Source organism: Stenella coeruleoalba, assembly GCF_951394435.1.
Source record: "Stenella coeruleoalba genome assembly, chromosome: 11".
NCBI classification, from domain to species: Eukaryota; Metazoa; Chordata; class Mammalia; order Artiodactyla; family Delphinidae; genus Stenella; species Stenella coeruleoalba.
In genome coordinates, this window is record NC_137157.1 from 84,200,749 (window position 1) to 84,225,056 (window position 24,308).

General features: G+C 33.7%; 1 protein-coding gene across 9 annotated transcripts in view; it reads left to right on the forward strand.

The window, feature by feature from the left end:
* C2CD5 (C2 calcium dependent domain containing 5) overlaps positions 1–24,308 on the forward strand; it is an 82,685-nt gene that overhangs the window by 23,650 nt on the left and 34,727 nt on the right. For 8 of the 9 annotated variants that reach the window (XR_013830500.1, XM_079936957.1, XM_079936956.1 and 5 more), the window contains 3 exons: positions 3,042–3,127; positions 10,699–10,807; positions 22,592–22,706. Coding sequence is in view for 8 of the 9 variants with exons in the window: in XM_079936957.1 (XP_079793083.1) it covers positions 3,042–3,127; positions 10,699–10,807; positions 22,592–22,706 (310 nt within the window). In the remaining variant the exon portion in view is untranslated. Of the gene's footprint in view, positions 1–1,185; positions 1,378–3,041; positions 3,128–10,698; positions 10,808–22,591; positions 22,707–24,308 lie in introns of all 9 variants that reach the window. The other variant, XM_079936962.1, reaches the window with a different exon arrangement.

Consider the following 24,308-nt stretch of genomic DNA (forward strand, 5'->3'; position numbering starts at 1 on the left):
TTTATAGGATATTAACAATTTTTAGTTGTTTGGCCTTATCATGGGTCCCAAAAATATCTTCGAATACTCCTGAGGAGCATTGCTATTTCTCATGGAGATTTAAAGTGGCAAAATTATGAATGTTCTAAAGTTCCTAGAGCTGTAGTTCAGCATGTATTTCATGATAGAGTAGTTGTTTATGATTGATTTATTATAGGTAAATTGGAGAGCCAAAAAAATAGAATAAAGTTAATAAAACTTAGACTGAGAAAGTTGTTTTTCTGTTTGTAGTTAAAGCTATCACCCACCTTCAGATGGGTCTTCAGATGGGTTTTTAAAAAATTTCATATTGATTTAAATATTTTTATAGAGTCTAATTTTTGACATTTTACAAGGTTTTATTTTCATTTTTTTTCAAGTATTCAACGAGTAGGAGTGGCATTTTAGAATTCTAGTGTTAGGATATTGATGTGACACCTGACTCAAGCCAGTTTTTACTTTTTTTGGTCAGGCTTTTTGCCATGTATGTTTTTTGTGATCCAGAGGGTATTTCTTTGGCTCTTAGGTACTCAAATCTTTGTAAATATAAACAGTCCTGTGATAGGATTTGCGTATTTAAAATTTTAGAGGAAAAAGAAAATCATTAATGTACATCTCAAAGATGGACAGAAAGAAGTTAATATATTATTTATTTAAACTTAATGGCGACTATCTGCCTAATGTGGTAGCAAGTGTTGATTTTTTTTGAATGGGTATTCAATTAAAATACTCATAAGTGGTATGTTTTAGTTAATAACATTTGAAGAACTATACTTTTACCACTTTGAATAAGTTTTTATATTTGAGACAACAAATTTCTGGCTTTAAAAAATGTGGTACATTTTAGCTTTACACAGCCTTAAGCAAAAAATGGCAGGAAAGTCAGCTAAAAGTAATTAGAATGGCATAAAATCCTATGTTAGTGATTTAAAAATTTTTAATGAGTGCAGAGTTTGTAAAGGTTTTGTTGAATTTTAGACTCTGCCTTTTATTTATATTATGTTGAATAGATGATCTTGCTGATGACTTCATATGCTTACTTGATTTGTGTATGCATTTTACAGTTCATTTCTACTGTTATGTTTTGCTTCATCATTGCTTTCCTTATCCTGCATTTTCTGGTCATCTTCTGAATCTGCAACTTTTCTCTGCTACTTTCCTCCACAGCACCTTACCCACAGGGGGCTAGGATTTACCTGTGTCCCAGCTCCCCCCCTCTCTCTTGTGGTTCCCTTCATCTTAAAAAGTCCTGTCTTCTCCTCTCGGAACCTAGCCTTCCCCCTCATCCTTCTAGCCTTGTCAGCCCAGTTCTGAGGAAAAGTGTTTCTTTCAGTGAAGAGCTGTTCCTGGCTGCTTCTGGTAGGATCATATTATGTCAGCTTTTTAATCCCTTTATTTTAAATCATCTTTGAAAAAAATTAATTATTTCATACCATATAGAAGTATTGGGTATTTTACACAGCATGTACTCTTATTTTTCTTATTGGCAGACAGTTTAATGGTTAGAATTATTATGAGGACATGATTGAGGATTACTTGATGGATAATTATGAATATTCTGCTAAAAGAATTTTATGTATTAAAAATTATATGTCTAAGGACACGTAGATCTGCATATTTCCAATAATTTTTAGATTCTCATTACCAGAGTTTCTGTTTTAGATGCTTTACTTTCTTTCCCTTCACACCAACTCCATTCATGTTGGACCTATACCATCATGTTGCTAAACCATATAGTTACATTAGTAAATTATTCTGTTTGAATCAGTTTAAGTCTCATTTTGGTGATATTCTTTCATTATCCATTTTTTTTCTGTCCATTGCATTAATTTTCAAGTTATTCTGCTCTATTTTCTGATATTTCATTTATCTCTACAAAATTACGTTTTATTTTATGGTTTTCAATATGCTTCATATAAAAATCTTAGTTTCATTTCTGTGTTTAGTATTGTATAGTCTCTAAAAATTACATTTAGGTTACTACAAGAAAAATACATTTCTTTTTTATTTTTAAAGAACAGAATGGGACTATACACATGCTAACTTTTGTTTCCTTATCCAAGAACAGCTAAAAATGTAAAAGTAAATTAGTTCCTTTTTTAAGTCATCGTACATAGTAAATCTGCCTGCATGTATCTTCAGTTTTAAAAGGTGGGACTAAACTATAAACTCTAGTTTGTAGAGCACTGGCTTCTCACCTGTCCCCTGCTTTCTATAATTCTTTGACCATAATTGGTCTATTAGTATTATCAAAAGAATAAACTAAGATAGGGAAAGAAATTTAAAATTAAGCCTTTAAAAAAATACATCTAAGAGCTTGGGAAATGTAATTTTCATCCATGACTGTGTACATTTGTGAGGTGTCTATTATATGCCTCTGGTTTTTTAAAAAAACTCTTTACGTTAATTTTTGCAAACGAGTGTTGAAAACTATGATATGACTATTAATACTGTTTTGTCATGAATGTTATGTTTAGGAATGGGAAATTATCAGAAAATAGATGTGACTATAATTCAGAATTGCCTGAAATTATTCATGCTCTTTAGAGAATTTTAGAATATTTTAGATAAGCCCAATTAGTGCTTTTTCTCTATATATATTTACTTTTAAACAAACATTTAATTTTCTCTTATTTCTTTTAGTACTCTTAAATTGTTAGCATGGTATAAATAATTGGTATTATATTGATTATTTTTTATTAGAAGATTCAACTTTTAAAATTGAATATTATATAAAAATTTATCACCTTAATATAATTTTATAAATGATTTTTAGAACAAATTAAGTCCAAAGCTTGCTGTGATCAGTAGGACTTTGGCATCTTGCTTCTAAAGAAAACTTTGTGAATAAAAAAAGTAAAATATGTGCTTAGTTGCCATCACAAATACTTTAAACTTTCTTTATACTTTATACTTTCTTTTTAACAGATTTTGACTCATGATATTTATGAAGATGAATGCAATTAAACTGTCTGTTTCTCTAGTTGTTTTTTGGTTGTTATTTATGTACTGATGTTCTGTAGGAATGGGAAGTGGTAGTGCTGGAAAAGAAGGGGGGCCCTTTAAAGCTCTATTAAGACAACAGACTCAGTCAGCATTGGAACAGAGGGTAAGAGTCACTCAACATTCTTTATTCTTACACTGTTAATATGATTTTATTATCATGCTTCCATGTACTTATAACTTATTTTTATAATTTTATAATAAGTTTATTTTATAAACTTATTTTTATAAACTAGTTTTGGTCATGTATCTATAATACTGTAATTTCAATCCAAAATATATTTAAGGTATCAGAGTAATTCATTTATGAATAATTACTTTTAATTTGGAATAATTCTATAAATATTTTTGTTTTGTCTTCCAATATTATATTAGAAATAATCTATTTGGAAATATCCATTGAATGATGAAATCATTTCTGATTTTACATTAAAGTTATAGTATGTAAAAGAAAATAGATAATTTTCTAGAAAAAATTTTATTGATGTTATATTAAAAATAATTCTTTAGTATATTAATATATTTATTTTCTGAGATGATTTTTATCACTGGCCAATGTCCTTGGGGTTAAGAAATGCAGATTCCATATTTCTACAGATTAACATAGATAATGTGGTTGTTCAGTATGTGAATGCATCACTTTTAATTACTATAAATTTGTTTTATTAAATATGTTGTATGGAACAATGAATAGTTAAAGTTTTGGGATGATTTTCTCTTTTTATTTTTTTGTATAAACGTCATTGCTAAGGGAGGATCACCTCATAGGTTCTGTAGGAGGCGGGTATGTTTCTGAACCTGTGTGAGAACCTATTTCATGTATCGGTAGCTTTTGTAGTTTGAATCTTGATCATTTAAATTTTATTTAAGCTGTTAACAAATGTTGCCAGCTTTTTTTCTTTTCATAATGCAAAGTTTTCTTTTTTTAATTTAATAGCACTATGAGGCTCATTTTTTTTTTTCTACTTAACTAATACAGTGCATGATTTTATATGTCATGTCAGTTATTTTAAGGCACAGTTCCATAGCTTTCATTATGTCTGATTTGGAAGTTATAAGCGTTTACAGAATTTTCTTTTACATGTTCCATTTTATACTAGCATTAAATTAAAATAAAAGAAACATAGTGAATGGCTGTAAAAGGGTGTATTTTATAAACCAAAGGTATTTCTTTTCTAGAGGTTGACTTTTGAGAAGAGTGTTTTTCAGATCCTATTATTATAAACAGTACAATAAGTAATTTTTTTAGACTTTCTTTCCTAGTGCTGAAAGTATCTGTGTACGCACTGTTTGCCTTTTAGACGAGGCTCCAGAGAACAGAGCTGAACAAACAGAGCGATGGGACTTTAGCAATACCTAGTTCTTTGCCTTATGCTCTGTCAGGCAGCAGTTGCCTTTCAGCTACTCTCACATCTGGCAGGCATACCAACCAGGCCATCAAGTAGCCCACCTAAACATTCAGACTGTGCATTGAAACCAAACATAGACTAACAACATGGGGAAGAAGGTCAAATAAAGGTGTGTGTCACTTACAGTTTTTAGGCCAGAGAGCTCTTAGCTCTTACTCCCTACTCCCAGTTTTACACTCTCTCGAGTCCTGTACACTAGGAATATTTCCTGTAATCTAATTACCATTCTAGAATTCACAGGAACAGAAAAACTTGAGTTGCCTTGACGTTTGCTATAATGAGATTTTGCTTGTATGTTAAGCCCATGACTTTACTCTCTGTACTAAGAAGTTTGAAGAGCACCTAGCTTTAAAACAAAAAAAAATACTAATCAATGAAAATTGTTTTGGATTTAGTTTGGATAATATTTATGTTTTCAAATATGCTTTCAAAAATTCTTAAAATTTTGGACACATTAACATATTGGGCATACATTACTAGATAATCCTCGTGGCATTAACAGCAAAGGTATGGAGAGCTACAGTTTTCATTTACAACTTTATAAAGCCTCAATATATTTACATTTACATTACATATACAAAGCAATATATTTACATTACCGAACCTTGCAGTGGCAGTTACTTGAATTTGTGAGCCTCCCTCTCTACCCTGCGTACGTAATAATAGAAAAAGCATTATCTTGTTTGGCTTTCCCATTTACCTGTGGTTGCCATTAGTATGGGAAAAATATGTACAGAAGTATGAAGAATTCTCCCTGTATGTGTACAGATATGCCTTAACTCTGCCAAGTTGAACACTCGATCAAATTGAACACATGATCTACTTACCATTTTATATATTCATTTTAAAATACTCATTTCTACCCCTTGCTACCTTTAATAAACTATATGGCTTTTTTTTCTTATGGAAAAGAGAAGCTTTATTTGTCCATCATTTTTTTATTTTATGAGTTATTCAAGTAGCAGTTCTCAAAAATAAAAGTGTTATTATTTTTTTTCTCTCACAAAAGCATTAAAAAATAAGTTGACAAGATCTTGGTAACAGGTATCAGATTACTGGAAGATGAGAAATAGAGATAAAACTTTTATTTAGATTTAGGTTCTGCCTATGAACTGTTTGCTGTAAAGCAAATAGATTTATTTTTTCAATATGATTTTTTTTCACTTGTAAGAAAAATGAAGTTACTTTTTAGATTCCGGGATGTATATTCTTCTTCAATAAAGAAACCTAATTGACTTAGTTTAACCTAGTATTTCCCAAATATATTTTACCATGGAGTCTTCCATTTAAAGAAAGAAACTTTCTTTAACTTTGGGAAACTTAGATATAAAGCAAAGTCTTTTGACAAATTATCATTTTAGAAGTGGGGATAAAATTATATAATAAATCATAGTAGGAACCTGGCATGGAGTTTTATATCTAGAAAGTTTACTCTGGTGTATTGAGATAATAAAAAGAATCTCTGATTTCAAAAAAAATTGCTTAAATATCTTCTAAGAAAAATCCTATTTAAATCTTAAAAAAAAAATCCATTTTGTTCTCAGAATTTTCAACTAGCCTGTCTTTGAGCACATGCTGTTAAATGATTTATGCTGCATGTACTTGGCTTATGTCAAAGTATCAACATATCAAGTCTTATCTAGGCTCCACAGGGCAAGATTTTTTTTAAAATGTATGTATGTATGTATGTATGTATGTATTTATTTATTTATTTATGGCTGTGTTGGGTCTTCGTTGCTGCACATGGGCTTTCTCTAGTTGCAGTGAGCAGGGGCTACTTTTTTTTTTAAAAAAATATTTATTGTTGTATAATTGATTTACAACGTTGTATTAGTTTCTGCTGTACAGCAAATTGAATCAGTTATCCATATACCTATATCCACTCTTAGATTCTTTTCCCATATAAGCCATTACAGAGTATTGAGTAGAGTTCCCTGTGCTATACAGTAGGTCCTTATTAGTTATCTAATTTATATACAGTAGTGTGTATCTGTCAATCCCAATCTCCCAATTTAAACCTCCCCCCTCCCTTACCGCCCGGTAAACCATAAGTTTATTTTATACATCTGTAACTCTATTTCGGTTTTGTAGATAAGTTCATTTGTAGCCTTTTTTTAGATTCCATGTATAAGCAATATCATATGATATTTGCCTTTCTCTGTCTGACTTACTTCACCCGGTATAACAATCTCTAGGTCCATCCATGTTGCTGCAAATGGCATTATTTTGTTCTTTTCTATGGTGGAGTAATATTTCATTGTATATATATACCACATCTTCTTTATCCATTCCTCTATCAATGGACATTTAGGTCGCTTCCATGTCTTGGCTATTGTAAATACCACTGCACTTACCACTGGGTTGCATGTAGCTTTTCGAATTATGGTTTTCTCTGGGTATATGCCCAGGAGTGGGATTGCTGGATCATATGGTACTTCTATATTTAGTTTTTTAAGGAACCTCCATACTATTCTCCATAGTAGCTGTATCAGTTTGCATTCCCACCAACAGTGCAAGAGGGTTCCCTTTTCCCCACACCTTCTCCAGCATTTATTGTTTGTAGATTTTTTGATGACGGTCATTCTGACCTGTGTGAGATGACACCTCATTATAGTTTTGATTTGCATTTCTCTAATAACTGGTGATGTTGAGCATCTTTTCATGTGCTTTTTAACCATCTGTATGTCTTCTTTGGAGAAATGTCTATTTAGATCTTCCACCCATTTTTTCATTGGGTTTTTTGTTTTTGTTTTTTTAATATTGAGCTGCATGAGCTGTTTGTATATTTTGGAGGTTAATCCCTTGTCGGTTGCTTCATTTGCAAATATTTTCTCCCATTCTGAGGGCTGTCTTTTCGTTTTGTTTATGGTTTCCTTTGCTCTGCAAAAGCTTTTAAGTTTCATTAGGTCCCATTTGTTTATTTTTGTTTTTATTTCCATTTCTCAAGGAGGTGGATCGAAAAAGATCTTGCTGTGATTTATGTCATAGCGTATTATGCCTACGTTTTCCTCTAAGAGTTGTATAGTATCCAGCCTTACATTTAGGTCTTTAATCCATTTTGAGTTTATTTTTGTGTATGGTGTTAGAGAATGTTCTAATTTCCTTCTTTTGCATGTAGGTATCCGGTTTTCCCAGCATCACTTATTGAAGAGACTGAGGGGCTACTCTTGGTTGCGGTGTGTGGGCTTCTTATTGTGGTGGCTTCTCTTGTTGTGGAGCACGGGCTCTAGGCGCGCGGGCTTCAGTAGTTGTGGCACGCAGGCTTAGTAGTTGTGGCTCGCGGGCTCTAGAGCACAGGCTCAGTAGTTGTGGCACAGGGGCTTAGTTGCTCTGTGGCATGTGGGATCTTCCCGGACCAGGGCTCGAACCCGTGTCCCTTGCATTGGCAGGCGGATTCTTAACCACCAGGATATTTTTAATATAAGGGCTTTCCAGAGAAAATGTCTTCTGTAGTCCCTGGCATTCCCATCTGGACATTGAAAGCAGGGTGTGCTTGGGCTGATCTTAAGGAGGCTGTCCTTTTCAGTGAAAGAGAACTATAGATTCATCAGGTATAGTAACAGACTAGAGATTAAGATCAATTCTTTAACTCAGTGTTTTAACCAGAAATGGCAAGAAGCCAGGTGATAAAGTCTGTGGTTCAGAGAGAACCTAAGCCCTCTTCATCTCAGTTTTTGACCTGAAACACGGAGATGATAGTACCTCTGTCTCAGGGTGTGGGAAAGATTGTGAAGCATAGTTTTAAGCTACTGTGCGTAGGACTGGCACGCTGTAAGTGCTCCATAGTAGTCATTGGTGATGGTAGTGGGAGGATAGGTATTTAACAGCCAGCTGAGATACTGGCAGTAGCTCTTCTGAGAGAATTGTCTGAAGATGCTAGTTTGGGTTGATTAACGATGTCATTTTAATTGTAGGTTAAATTTTGTGTGTTAAACTGAGGGAGTGTGCTGGATGAACTGGGGACAGTTAGGACAGAGTTTAAGTTGGTAGTGTGGGTCTCCGCCTCTTTGGGCAGCCATTCCCCTACATTTTCTGCTGTGACCGGCTCTAGAGTGATGCTTTCCCTCCTGTCCCTTTATCCCATCTTCTGAAATCTGGGGAGAAGAGTCAAAGAATCCTGAATAGAGAAATCATTTAGGTTCATTTTTTTCATACTTATCTGAAATCTTATATGCAGATGGTTTCCAGCATGGAATTTACCTAATTTATTTCTCAATTTTTGGTGGAAGTACTGTTTTCCATTTAGCTTACAAAATTTTCATTTTCAGTGTCTCTTACCCAGAATATTTAAAATGTTCACTATCAAGATTAAGTGTAAAGTGTTTTTTTATACTTGGCCACAGTAGTTTGAGGAAATTTAAAAACTTCCGTATTCTTAAAATTGAAAAACCTTAGAGATCTAACTTATTAGGTAAAATACTAAAGTTTCCAGTAACATAAGCTTACCTGTACATTCCTCATTTAAAACTTATATTTTAAAAAATTTAGATGGAAATAAGGAGCTATCTTGACTAACCATTTTATAATACTTTTAAGTAAAATTCTCCTCCCGTCGTCTCCCTTCTCTTCCTTTTCCTCTTCCTATCAGCTGGGCCAAACCTGTCCACTTCCATTGACTGTTTTTTTACTCCTTTCTGTATAGCCTAGGTTTTTCTTGCCCTTGTTAAAGATTACTTTTAAATTCGAATGAATTTATTTCTAAATATGTATGTGTGTGTATGTACACACACACATGCACACACATATTTTTTAATACTGTATCTCATGAGTTATTGAGGTGTGCAGGACTGTTTGCCTCTGTGGTAAATGGCTCCAAGTTGCTATGCTGTGTGAATTATGCTTTGGTCAGTTCGTATTCTCCATGCTTTAAGCAGACAATCAGTAATCTTGCTGTTTTTAATGTGCCTGCTTCTAGTAATATTCTTTATCTCCCAGCTTTTATTTGCTGCATTTAATCTGCTGTGGGTCCAGAAAAAAAGATACCAATAGATTTTAGAATATGTTCCTAACATTATACATTTATAATTACCATATATCATCATATGAATATGGTCTGTGGGGATCTCTTATGAATGAAGTACCTGAAGTTTAGTACTTGGAACTAACAGTTCTTTTGACTGTTGAGGGCCCTGTTTTGCTTATTTTCCAGTTCTCAGTTATGTTCTGAATAGCTGAGGCTACTGGTAAGTGACTTCTGGTTAAGTGAGCTACATTAATCTTGCAGCTAGACAGGTTGGATGTTAAGTTTCCCATACTTGCATCCAATTTGTACCACGCGAGAGGCTTCTGTATTTGGGCAACCACAGGAACTCCCCTTTCTTTCTGGGTGTTGTTTCAATGAATTTCCTTTCTCTGCTTTGCCATTTCTCTCTTGCATGCTTCTCTTTGTCTCTAAATTGACAAGTTTGATATCCTTGAGAGAGAAGGGGAGAATAAAGCCTAAAAGAACTTGTAGAATTTTATTGCCCGCCTTACTGTCATCTGCATACCTCTCCCCTTTCTTAATACGCATTTATGTTTTTACATTTTTTTCCTGCTGCCCCCATATTAATAGAGAAAATAATCTCACACAATGATTCTCTGCCCACCTGAACTTGACATTGGCTCTTCTCTTCACCTTTCTATGTAGCTCTTAACCTGATCTGCTCATCTCTGTCTCCTCCTCCCTGAGTCCCACATTCTTTTCCATCTCCTGCCCCAGACCTTCAGTCTTTACTGGTAGCCCGGGATAGGGTATGTGTGTTGAGGGATAGTCTACGCCCACTGAGAAGTAGATGTGGGGTAGCGGGGCAGGCAGATTCCCCCCCGCCCTCCTGTCTCATTGCCACCTTGCATCAGAATAGGAGATTGCGAGGAAGGAAGAGTGTGTTCAAATACCTTTTTTTTTGGGCCATGCCGTGTGGCTTGTGGGATCTTAGTTCCCCGACGAGGGATTGAACCTGGGCTCTCAGCAGTGAGAGCGAGGAGTCCCACCCACTGGGCCGCCACGGAAGCCCCCTGTTCAAATATCTTAATTTGGAACTCTGAGAACGTTTTTTTTCTCATTTAGAATTGATAAAAAGAGTGTTCAGACTTTGTATAACATGTGGGAAAATGGATTTAGAGCTCTAACATCCAAGAAAACTTTTAATTACAAAGCATCTGTAATGCATAATTGGTAGCCTTTTGTAAGGGGTAAATTCATTTCCTTATGGCAAGCTTTTTAATAAGCACATTTTTTGTACTTCACACATGGTCAGTTGTTTTCTTCCCCCGTTCTTTCTACTAGGAATTTCCATTTTTTACCTTGACGGCGTTTCCTCCTGGATTCCTCGTGCATGTCGGGGGAGTTGTTAGTGCACGCTCTGTGAAGCTTTTGGATCGTATCCACAATCCTGGTATGTATTTAGAAGTTTGTTTTCGATGTTTCATTTACTTACATTGTGATTATTAACATTGATTTTTATAATTTTTTAAGCCAAATCTATCCAGAAAGAAGAATGACAAAGAAAGTATGAACTGACGCACGTTGCTCTAAAATATTTGCAGTAATCTTAATTAAAAATAATTAAACTAAGTATATATTTTAGTTACGTTTGTATACAGAACAAATCTTGATTCATCTTTGGCCAAGGTGTATCACTTTGAGGGAATCCTTAAGTCACTTTTGAGTCAGCTATTATTTTCTTTGACCCATGCAGATAACAAATTTTACAATTTGATCATTGTGGCCATTAGCTTAAGATGTTAATTCTTGTCACTAGCAATAATTCTTTATGGATTTTGAGTAATTTCCTTATTCATAAAAGAAGTATTGTTTTAAAATGTAATTGTAAACATTGTGTAGAGTACCTTAAGAGTTTAAAAAAGGCAACTATTCTCTTTGGGTCCTTGGTTTCTTTTATGTAGCTATTTGTTCCATATAAGTGAACAAGAAAAAATGACAGCTCACTTCTTTAAAACACGGGGTCTTGATTATAAAAGAGAAGAGGCATGGAAGTCCTAGTAATTTCAAGCCCTTGGACTAAAAATGCTTTGATGATTTTTCTAAACCTAAAATAAGCATGATAAGTATGGTAGGAACTTTCCTATGGACTCTGTTCTCACATCTCTCATTGACTAGATGCCCAATAACTTGCTCAAATCACTTATTATTTTGATGACATACCTTAAACCTGAAGTTATATTAATATTCTTACTTGGCACATATCAGATATGTTTTTGAAAATTTTAAATTGTCACTTCCAGTAACCTCTTCCTGGGGCTTGTACCGACAGCTATATAAAAGAGAAAAATGCTTTGAAATTATTGTATGCAAAACACAAATAGTGATTTTGAGGATACAGAGCATTACCATTCTTTTAGATTTTTAAGAAATTTAATCTGTGTCCTATGGTTTGATGTCATTTGAGTTAAGCAGAATGGAATTTTTCTAGACCCTGAACAGGATTTCAGAAAAGCAAGACTAGCTAGGATTATTTAACTCTAAAGCTGAGCAAATACATCTTTTAAGCACAAGTCTTCTCTTTTTCTTCTCTGGTTTATTTTTTTTTCCCTGTTCCTTACTTTTTGAGTCAATCTGAGATCTTATCTTCATGTAGTATTTGCGTATTCTGCAGTAATTAAAAGGCATGTTTAGACTGAGGCCAGTTTACTGGATTGAGACCTTGAGGACTATGCCAAGTTTCATATCTATGTGTTTAGGAACTTGAATTATTTGGAAAGTGCAAGGAAATACTGAGTTAATACTTGACATTAACTGGGTGACCCAAGGCCAAGTTACCTGTGTTTCTGTGGACCCTTGACTCAAATATTTTGATAGACGGCACCCACCCATGGATCTAATAGCTCCAAAAATTCAGGAATATATTCAGTTGTTGGTGATGTCTTCTGTTTATTGAAAACATTTTGATGTCATCATTGCTTCCACATACTCTGAGTAAGCTGTAGAGTCTGGGAGAACAAATGAAGGTTACTTAACTAAGTTTAAGTAGAGAGCCATATTTTACATGGCATTACTTAAAAACAACAACAACTGCTTTTGGGGGTTTTCCATACTTGCCAGTTTATTCTAGCTGTGTAAGAAATGTAAGAATCCAGACCCAGGGAAGAAAACACAAATCCTTCCTTATTACAGAATATATTTTGTGTATTGTAACTACAGCTCATCCATTCTCTTCCTTTCCTTCTCTATCAGAATATTTTTTCAATTCACATGGAGAAATTCTCAGTTACTAATGTTTTATTTCCCAGAAGATTGTGGGCATATACATATAAATACTTTAATGTTTTGTAAGTTGTATTTCAGTTTTGTTTTATTTTCAGTTAAACACAAATCAATTACATAGTCTAATGGTTGAGTTATTATATTATTTTGATACAGTTATCACATTCTTTGCATTGTGTTTTTTGTATGTGTATTATGCATTAAAAAGGAACATTTGCTTAACATTTTCTTAATCTCCAGGCCCCTTAAATAATTATTTATGAAAAAAATTTTAATTTTGAAAAGAGCTGAATGTTAAAACTCAGTTAGCATCTACCATAATGATGATGTATTAATTTTATGACACTGAGTTACTCTGCCGAGAGAAAATTATGATGGATGAGGTGCATGTGCTAATGTTAAAAGTGCTGTATTGGACTCTCAGATGAATCTTGCAGCTATTTTTTGACTAGTGAATATGGGAAATTTTCTTTTCACACTGAGTGTAAAAGGAAAAGTCTTATTTTAAAATCACAACCACCTACTACATGGGTTGTTATTTTGGAGTTATTTCTTTTAGAACTTCCTCTTTTTAAATATTAAGCAAACAGGGTCATACAATAAGGGAAAGAGTGGGGTGGTTTTGAAAAGGTAATTATCTTTAATTAGACTTTAGTTAATGTTAGATTATGATAGCATGTTCCTTCTTCTCTATCTATTTCTACTTCTTATTAACTCTGCTGTCTGTGTCTTTCTAGTTCCTGTCAAGTGGTGTTGTCAATTGTGTTCTTATTTGTAGTGTTTTTTGTTTTTTTCTTACTATTCTGCACCTAAAACTGATCTACTAATTTGCTGTTTTGAACTCAGCCTTTGTCGGAATTATGGGTAACACAAGATCTTACAAACTGCTAGACTGGAATAGTTTCAATTCAGGTATTTTAATGGTCATTCAGTACTACATATGCTGACAAAAATTATGGCAGCTCAGTGAAGTTTTTAGAAATGTTCTAGATTAAATAGGCTTAATGTCAATTCAGTTATACAGATACATTTTGCAATACATATGTGATAACTTTTGTAATCTCCATGGAAATGGCAAACAAAAATGTGTTAACTAAAATGAATTAATCAAAACCATAGAAATACCATAAATTATGAATGACTTCTGTTAGGTGATTAACTTTCAGAATGATAACTTTAAATTATATTTATTACATTTTGGACAGTTTTTTCATATCAGGTAAATGACACTGGCATTAGCTTTGTGATTAAGGAAATATTAATTGTTAAATGTATAAGTATTAAATGACTAGTTTAATAATCGTAAAGTATATTTAAACTTCAATTGAGATTTGATTATACTATATTTAGTGTTCTAGAAATATTATAAAAGTATAGCTTAGCATTTTTATTTATAATTCTAGAGTGTTCCAAAATTTGGTAAGTAAGAGCAGATTTTGGGGGGATTAACAGCTTTCATAAGCTTTCCTCCTTCCCCTTCGACATGAGAATATATTTTTTCTTTTTAAGTAATTTTACATATGAATATAGTTTGTAGCTTTTAAAGAAACTAAACTAAGATAGCTTTACAGCTGATGATGTGGTTTAGAGTCAAAGGCAATTTTTCTTTTTGTTAAAAGCATGTTCTGTTAATATAAATATCTACATTTTTATGTTATTTCTATTTTAGATTTAAATTAAATACTAGAGCCATTTTGATTTAATATCAGAAACTGGTATTTTCCTATAGAACTTTTTCAGTTAATTGCGTCAGAAAGTACATCTATTTACAGAAAAATAAAAACAGAAACACCAGGAGGCTTAGCATTTGAGATAATATCCCATAATCTTTTCAGTATTGTAAACTTTTTTTGTTCTTAGGAGTCCAGGATGTAAGTTCTGATGTAAGTAGTGCATGTTTGACTATGAAGTAACTCATGTTCATCATGTAGATTTACCTAAAGTCAGTCTAGTACACAATCTGATCAAGTCCAACCTTTGCAGATTTAGACCGACATCAATTGGTAAATCTTTGGGGAAATTACCTCTATTTCCTATCCAAGTTTTTGCCAGCATGTTATCACATTGATTAGAATTAATCATTTGTAATGTCATGCTTTATACTTAATTTTTAGTGAGAAATTAAAAATACCCTGCTGGATTCATTTAATAAAAATAAGAATATATATTTAAAACATAGGCAGATTAGGGTAGTGGGCAGAGAAAAAGGCTAATTACATAAGTACAGGACATTGAGGGCATAAATCATTAATAATTTAAGGAGCCTGAAACCTTGTGAGGGCAAATATGTTTAGAATGAGAGATGTATTAAATGATAGAACAGTTTTGGAAAAGTGGAAAAGGCAAAAGTTAAATCTTGTAGACATAATAAAGACTTTGTCCCATGTAAGCAGAATTACAGAATCTGGCGAGGAAAAACATGGTTGAGGAAGCAGTATATCTTGCCATCATTTAAAATAAAGTCCAGTAGTAAGTATAAGAAAGAAAAGGTGGATATGTTACAGCGTATTAAAAGATGACGCTTTTAGTTTAATGCGCTCATAGTTGTATGCTTTTGATTGAGGTGTTAGAATCGTTTGATTCCAATAGTTGGCACATATTCAGAAACCAGGTTTTTTTGGATACTAGTTTCAGAAAAATAACTTGATAATTCTGAAAAAAAAGTGATTTATTTGGTAAATATATTCAAATCATTTATATATTTTTCTCCATCATTAGGGAATATTTAGCCACTCCTGTCCTGTATTACCATAGAAAATCAAGAATTGACCACATCAGTAAGAAAAGTAGTTGTTGATACAGTTTCTATTAATGCTAGAAACTGTTCATCAATATTGTATTTTCTGGACCCTCTGAATACCAGGTGTTAGATGCCTTCCAAGAGAAAAGAGAAGGGAACACATGGTAGTCAAACATACTTACTAATTATTAGACATTCCTATTTCAGAAACATTAAAATATGGGAAACTATAGAACATTTTATATCACACAATAGTATTTCATGAAATACGATATATCATGCACACATTTATTAGAATTTATTTTTTGCCATACAGTTCACTAGATAATAGGTGTGCAAAGGTGCCAGTCCTCCTATTTTCAGAAAGCTCATATTCTGGGAGGATAGAAGAATATGTAAATGGATTACTGTGTGTTATGGAGTGATACAAGATACAGAGTTAAAGAGGAAGGCAGGATTAACGCTGTGTGGCAGGGAAGCTTATAGAGGTGGTAATTCTTGAGCTCAGTGTTGGATGGTATATGGGAGATTCACGCAGATTTATATTTCAGACAGTGTATTTGGAGCCATGTTAATACATTCTGTGAATGTAGTTCTGAAACTTCAAGCATGTGCAAAACAATATCCTAGCCATTACTCATTTGATGATGTTTATTACATAGCTACTTCATACTTATTTTAAGTTTTTTGCCATTAATTTAGAATGTCTTTGTTAGTTTACCTTTTTTTTCCTGCCCCCTTTTCTCCTGCTTTGTTGTCTTAGTTTGTGTTAACTACAAGTGATAGAAAATATTTTTATAGAGCAGGAAGAAGGGAATTCAGTATCTGAGAATTTATTTAAAAATTATTACCTTTTCTTACCTTGTTTCTTATTTTTTTGGCCTGGTAACAGACTTTGAGAAAGACAAGATGAATCTTGCTGCTAGGAAGGAGGATGTAACATTTGCGGATCTGTATGTGACATGCCAGGAGCAGGAGGTGCATAGGAATAAGACAGGGTAGCCCATGACCACATTTGCATTAAATCATTGACTAGAGGTTGGAGAATGGATTTAAAAGCAGCAAGACTAGAGACAGGGAGCCCAGTTAGTAGACTGCAGTGGTCCTGGCCAGATAAGTGACCTAGGATTTGGTGGTAATAGGAGAGCTAAAGGTTTATAGTACACTTACTATGTACTACATACTCTTCTAAGTGCTTTATGGTAGTAGATCATTTAATCCTCAAAACACAACCCTGACATAGGCATTATTCCTATTTTGTAGATGAGCAATATGAAATGTAGCAGTTTCCCCAAAGTAAAATAGAAAGTGACTGAGCCAGAGTTTCAACCTTACTACTTTGGCTTCAGGACTTAAACTCGTAACCATAAATTTACGAACTATTTATAATGTAAAATCCACAGGACTTGGTGATTAGTAGGATGTGGTGAGTAAAACAGGCTCTTGGCAACTTTCAGCTGAGAGAGAAAGATAGATTATGGTTATTCCACATGTCTACAAGTCTGACATCCCAGGGGGCATGTGGAAACTCAAGTCTATTTGAAAGTTCAGTTGTAAACTTTTAAGAGTAAATTTTCATAGCCCGAGCTTATTGTTTCTCAGATGGCTATGATCTTCTTTTTTCTTCTGAGTTTACCACTAAAATTATTTCTGAATAGCTCACACATACATGTTTCTTAATTAGTAATAGTCTCAGTGAGTTGAGTAAAATTTGTTATTTTTTCTTGTGTAGGATGCCTGTCAGCTTAGATAATTTTTTCAGGAAGTGACAAGAGGAAATATAAAGTAGTTATATAATGTGGTTTGAAAAGTACTAGTTTGAAATAGCTTATAAACTTAGACAATATTTTTAAGAGTGTTTTTAAGTCCTGAGTTAGTAAAACAAGGTGTTTGAAAACTAACTTTTGTTTCTGAGAATATTCTAAAAAGTTTTTTTTTTTTTAAGTTTTAGACAGATTGTAGATTTTAAGACATTAGGCTGAAGATTTTCTCAATCTTATAGTAAATGAACTTTGGCTAGTGATAATGCAAGCTCTAGATTAGTGGTCTGAATTCAGAAAATATTACTCTTTTTTGTTAGTTTTTAGAACTGTAGTTGTTTAGAAATTTCACTTTATTTTGGGGGCAAAAATTAGTAGTTAAAACCTAAGAAATGTATAGTTACTGCTTTAAAAATATTTAATTTTAACAAAATATGAGTCAGCTGATATATAAGGAAATATTTATAGAATATACATAGCAGTCTGATCATGCAAATATTTCTTCAGTGGTTGTTTGTGGAGTGCCCACCATGTCTTGAGCACAATGCTGGGGATTGGGAACACCAGTGTTCATCCAGTGTAAATCCTCATCCTTTTTACATACCTGGTCGAGGCTTTTTGTTATACTATTTTGCTCTGTGAGTGTGTGTGTGTGTGTATGTGTTAGTTAAATGGAGATAGGCTTTCTTGGAACTTGAATTCTGCTGATAATCTCAGCAATTATTATTTTTCTATGTCTGAGAGACACTCATGAGCAGCTGTGCAAACTAAGCCTAAAGTAGTTAAGCAGCTTTTGGTTTTCAGTATTTTAATAAGGTTTTCAGGAAATAGATATATAGAGTTCAAGAAGGCATAAATATAGCATGCGTGACATGTGAGCTTTTCTTTATAATGTGACATACAACTGTAATACATAATTTTCCCTCTATACATAATGTAACGATATTCATTACTTTTCATTCTTTACTGTTAAAAAAAAAAAGTCAGATGGGTAATCTCCTTAAGTGCGAAATTTCACTCTTTTCATATATATGTATATGTAAAGTGTAACTGGATATTCTGTTACATTATTTTAATGTAACATGTAAATGTAATATATCATTCTCTCTCTGTATAAAATAATGTAACTGGCTGCCAGTTACATTATGTATAAAGAGTGAAATTTCACAATCAAGGAGTAGATTACATATTTGACTTTTTTTTTTTTTTACAAATAGTAAAGACTCCAGTTTGATCCAACATGGATTGTATCCCAGCCACCATCCTAACATTCTAAATTACTATGTCTTGAAGTTTTCTCTGACTTGCACATCACTTCTTCTATAATGAGACTCTTCTTTTTAGTCTTTACTGAATCACCATCCAGTTTAAGGCTGTATACTCCCTTGAACCTGAACTCTCTAATTTCTATTTCATTAGGGGAAATATGTCTTCTTCAAAAGGTTGTTTTGGGTTGGAATATTAATTTCAGGTATTTGAGAATGTAGCTTTTTGTGCTGTCCGTTAACAAGATACACTATCATTGTACTGAAAATCCTACCTAACACTTCATCTTTCTTGCTTATTTAAAAATTAGATTGAGTAACTATCCATTTCCTATTTTTCTTTCAACTAGATTAAAAGATTCCCAAGGACAGAGTTATTCTCTTCTAGAGCTATATAAAAATAGAACTAAATTGAACACTTTAGGTAGTCAGCGTTTCTTAGTTGCAAGTGTGTAATTGCCTAAAATCTCAAAGGGATTCAGTTTTATAAAAGCATGTTATGTTGAGTTGTTCATTTCTTTACTTTTTGAGGTGTAAACTATTACTGTCATTTTAGGAATCTTTACCAGTGTCACCTGTACTTCAAAAACAAGATAAAATGCTAAAACGATGGCAAGATATCAAGCTATGGCCATGCTCTAGACAAGTAACAGTAGTAAAGTGAATTGACTGTGGTGTCAACCCAGGCACGAAGACATTACCCCTAAAAAAGGCATCAGTGAGGTCTAGAGCTCAGTTCATGCCTACGATTAAAAGGATATAGTAAAAGATTTGTGTATTAGCAATGAAGAGTTTTGACCCTTAGAAGAAAAACATAAAATAGTATGAAGTATAGTTTGTATAAATATATAACTTTTAATATCTCCTAAAATGATAATCTTTTTATAATTATAAGTAATTCTATAGATTATTAGGAGGAGCATGGTATTTAAAGTGAAAATATTTTTTTCTTGACATCTCTGAAATGTTTATTTGCAACCCTCGCATCTCAGCTGTATATCCTTCAAGTGACCAGATTGTATACAGTTTCATATATGGCATGTATAGTTGCCAGCAAATTTTTAAGCCGGACTCTTTGTTTTGCCTTTTATATTAGTATGGTAACTCCTTAGTTTTTACTTTTGTAGGGTGAGTAAAACACTTCAAATTCACTAGTGTGTTTCCTGTAAGAAATGTAATTAGCTGTTTCTAAGCTTTAAAAATTCCATTAATAGGGATTAAATACTATGCTATTTCTGAATTTTCAGTGGTAATAAGTTAGGCAACTATGATATTTCTGAATTTTCAGTGGTAATAAGTTAGGCTGAGTTATGATTACTACTTGAATTTTCTCTGGCTCCTCTCTGGCATTAAGTATAAAATAGGCTTTGAAGATAAATTTAACTTTTCTGTAATATTAAATAAATTGATTTATCCTAATTTTATCTTAATTAACCCCTAAATTTAATAGCCAAAAAGTTCCTTTGACTTCTTGCTTACAGTTGTAGGTAATTATTGTTAATCCAATTACTAGTTTGTGATTAAGTGCTCCCTACTGTATGCTTGCCTTGCTTTCACCTAGAACCTAGGGCCATTACTTTCTGTAACCATTTCAGTGAGCTGCCATAGTTTTCAGTCTGTACTGTCACCTGATCCAAGCATGCGCCAAAACATCCACTGTTTCTGGCTCTTGTCTGCTGAATCTGCTTTGCAAAACCCTTCGTTCTTTGAGCTTTTGCTTTAGCCAAAAACCAAATTTAAGAAATTCTTTGGAGTGTGGACATATGCCATTTGCTTCCTTAGCCCCCCTGTTATGTAACTCTTTAGCTTTTATTAAGCTTGTAAATACTTTATTAAGTACAACAGTGGCATCCCCGTGTGTAATTGTGTGGCTCATGTGTCAAAAATAAAGGCTGCTTGTGAACTTGTCAGAAGAGAATGAATGCTCTACTTGCGCTGCATTCAGCATTTTTTCTTGTTTTTTTTTTTTTTTTAAATCAGCCACTTATTCTTTCATAGTGTTTGGTTTAATTATCTGATTATTTTATGTATTATACCAAGGTAAGTCTGATGTAAAAAAACTTTGTATTCTCTGTGGTTACATGTATCTCATAGTAATTATTATTACATATTTTTCCATTTAGGCATGCTGGCCTTTCTAAATAAATAGATCTTGAACTTAAAATAAGTAACTTCCTCCATTTTTCATTAATTTAAACAACAGTATTGTGGATTACTTCCTGTAAAATTCATTTTTAAAACAGAAAAGCTACCATGTATTACTTGCAGCAAGATGTAGGCAAACCTAATGTGAGAAATCTAAAAATGTAGTGTACGATTACTTGGTTTAGCAAGTAGTATTGTAAACTACTGGGATGAGGTAAAAAGTAAATAGCATGTTCTACTATTAAATTTTAGAAAAGTTAGACTTTTTGTTTTACATAGTTTTTCAGGAAAATAATTATTTTCTAAACTGAGATATATTTCTCTTATTTGTGGTATCTATTTTCAAAGAATCATAAGTACTTTGATAGATTGAGCAACTACTTGAATAATAGTTCATCTTAATGATGTAAAATTTCCCTATTAGGAAAGGATGATGTTAAATAGATATCCAAATTGGTCTGAAAACATGTATGTCCTAAAAAGAATGGATTTGAAAGTGTATTTGTGCTGTTGACGTCTACATGTCAGTTAGGAATATGAAGAAGTTCTTTAACATAGTAGTGTATGTGCAAAATAGGGCCGCCTAATTGTCTCACACATTTCTTAATTCATAATATTGATTGCTAACACCATATTGTAGTAGTTTCTGTTTCTTTTCCTTCTTTATTTTATCTCGTACTCTGATCTTTTCCTAAGTTTCCTGGAGTTTGCCTTTCTTTCTTTTCTTCTGAAAGAAAGTTTTAAGGTAGCTCTGTATTGGATCCAAAACTTTAAATCAAGAACTGGCTGGCATCATTTGTAGTTCTGGCTTTTATCTCCTCATTTCTCCCCTTTGCTGATCTCCTCCCTGTGGGGGAGATCATAGGAATGTGAGCTATACCAAGCCTTTTAACCTTTCTTTACTTTGCTGTCTTCAGTATTTCACTAGTGAGTATGATTCTACTTATTCTACTTATTTTGAAAAACGTATTTGAAAACTGCATAAGTACTGAAATTCAAAAAGAAGGCTTTTGGATTGTTTGATTTCCAGTCTTAATAGTGCCTTTTATGTGGAAAATTTACAGTAAGAACTTAGCATATTATTTAGAGTTGTTTTTTCTATTCCAAATTGTTCCCAAACGGAAGTGCCACAAAGAGAAACAAATTAGGATATGCTGATTATAGACCGTTTCTTTTTTAAACATCTTTGCACTTAAAAAGTTACTATATATGCAGCTGCTGTTCATCAGTAGTTTGCAGCTAAATGCAAGTGATTAGGAAGTATGTGTGACAGATGCTCCATCTATAGTGCTCCATTACAAGCAATATTGGACTCCTTATGGTAATAAAATGCAATTCTGTGATTCTAAAGCATTTTCTTAATGACAGAGCCACTTATGGAGTTACAGTGTTCTATCTGAAATTTGTCCTTATGAACATTAACCAGATTCTTTGTATTAATCTTTTAAATGTATTTGCTTTCCTTATTTTGCATTGGCCAGTCCCTTTATTTCTTGCCACTTTGCTTCAGGACCCACATCTCTTTAGAAGAGTGGCTACAGATGGCTTTCTGCTTTTTCACATTGACAAATCTTTGCCTTGGAAAGAACCCAGAATATAGCGCATTATAAAAAATAGGTACCAGGAAATGAAATCAGAATTTAAGTTAAATTTATGGATATAACTCATGAGGTATCCACTCAGGGAGGTGAGACATAGGATGTCCTTTTAGGTTAAGATTGGAATCTGGAAACTCTGGGTCTACCTTTCAAGTTGTATCTAGTAAAATACATCCCTGTAGGTGTCCCTTAAAGTAATAAAGCAAATAGAACTAGGTGGTTTATCTTCTAGCAATCGAGTTTAAAATGTTAAACTTTTTGAGAAGTAGCATTAAATTAAAATGTTAATAAGCTTTTTGAGAAGTAGCATTTTAAAGATGTGAAGTTTTAAAAACTGTTGTAGAATAGTACTTCTTTGCCTTCCAGAGTATGCTTATTTTAACCATTTCTTGTTCAAATAGACAACGTGCTATTGAGTAGTGAACTGATTTAAAATTTATTTTTCAGATGAACCAGAAACTCGAGATGCGTGGTGGGCAGAAATCAGACAAGAAATAAAATCACATGCCAAAGCATTAGGCTGTCATGCTGTAGTGGGCTACAGTGAATCAACTAGCATCTGGTAAATGAAAACAACTTGATTTTCTAGATGCTGTAAGTTACAGATTGTCATCTGAAAGGGGGAAAGCTTTATGCAGATACAGGGAAAAGAAGAATAGTGGAGTGGTCCAGGAGCATGGGCTTCTTTAGAGTATATCACACCGAGGTTCATATGCCAGATTTGCTACTTAATTAATGTGAAACTTTGGGAAGGTTACTCTACTCCTGTGAGCCTCAGTTTGTACACTGAAGTGGAGATAATAACTGCCTATCAGTTAAGGTTATTGAGGGATTAAATGAGAACATAATACTGGCACATAGCAAGTATTAACTCTAGGCCTACTTTACTCCAGTTTGTGACTCCACTAACTCCTTCCTCTGGGATTTTGGAACCCTTGATCTATTGTAAATGAACTTGCCATGTGTCTTTAAAGTTCATTGTAAACTCTTTCTGCCTTTTTTTTTTACTAACTGTAACTTAACTTTCTCCTGCCAACAAATCATCCTTTCTAACTCTACCCAGTTAGGAGGGGACTTCCATACTCCTAGTTCTCAATCCACTTTTCTCCTACCTTTCATTTGGATAGCCTCTCCTCCTTAACATCCATGACATTCCACAGTTTAGAATTTTCTACCTCCAAAACTTTCTTCTGCCTTGTTCATTACTGCTTGGCCAATCTCCTCCAGTTAAACAAGGTTATCTCCCTTGTAACAGCCTGGCATTGTACTTTCTCATTCTCAAATCCTCTATCCCCACGTGACTTTCAGCCTTATTTTGGACCTTATTGTCGCTTGAAACTGCTTCTCTTTAAAAATTTGAAACCATAGGGCTTCCCTGGTGGTGCAGTGGTTGAGAATCTGCCTGCCAATGCAGGGGACACGGGTTCGAGCCCTGGTCTGGGAAGACCCCACGTGCCGCGGAGCAACTGGGCCCGTGAGCCACAACTACTGAGCCTGCGCGACTGGAGCCTGTGCTCCACAACAAGAAAGGCCGCGACAGTGAGAGGCCCGCGCACCGCGATGAAGAGTGGCCCCCCCTTGCCACAGCTGGAGAAAGCCCTCGCACAGAAATGAAGACCCAACACAGCAAAAATAAATTAATTAATTAATAAACTCCTACCCCCAACATCTTCAAAAAACAAACAAACAAAAAACAAAAAAAAAATTGAAACCATAAAATTGCCCTCTTGGATCACAACTTAATATTTTTCCACCCATCCCATTTGCTCATTTACACCTAGTTTGTTTTGACCCTTATCCTAACCAAGAGTTTTCCCAGTTCCTTACATAGGTTCTGACTTTACTTGCTATCTGCCATCCTTGAACCCTACTTTCCACTCGTTCAGAAGTTTGTATTGGATATCATCTAGAAACTGTGTGACCTTCTGCTGTCTTATTTTTCCACCTTGTGTTGGATAATTCTCACTGCCAGCTATTACATGGATAACTCTCTTGTGGTGGTGGCGATCATTTTTGTTGGAGAAAAAATGATTAGACTGTAGTAAATGAGGATGTTACAGAGCCATGCTATTTCATCTTCTGAGGACCCTTTCTTTTCCTTTGCAGACCACGTATTATACCCTTGAACTGCTGTATTCCTATAGTAGCTGTTCTACTTTTGTTA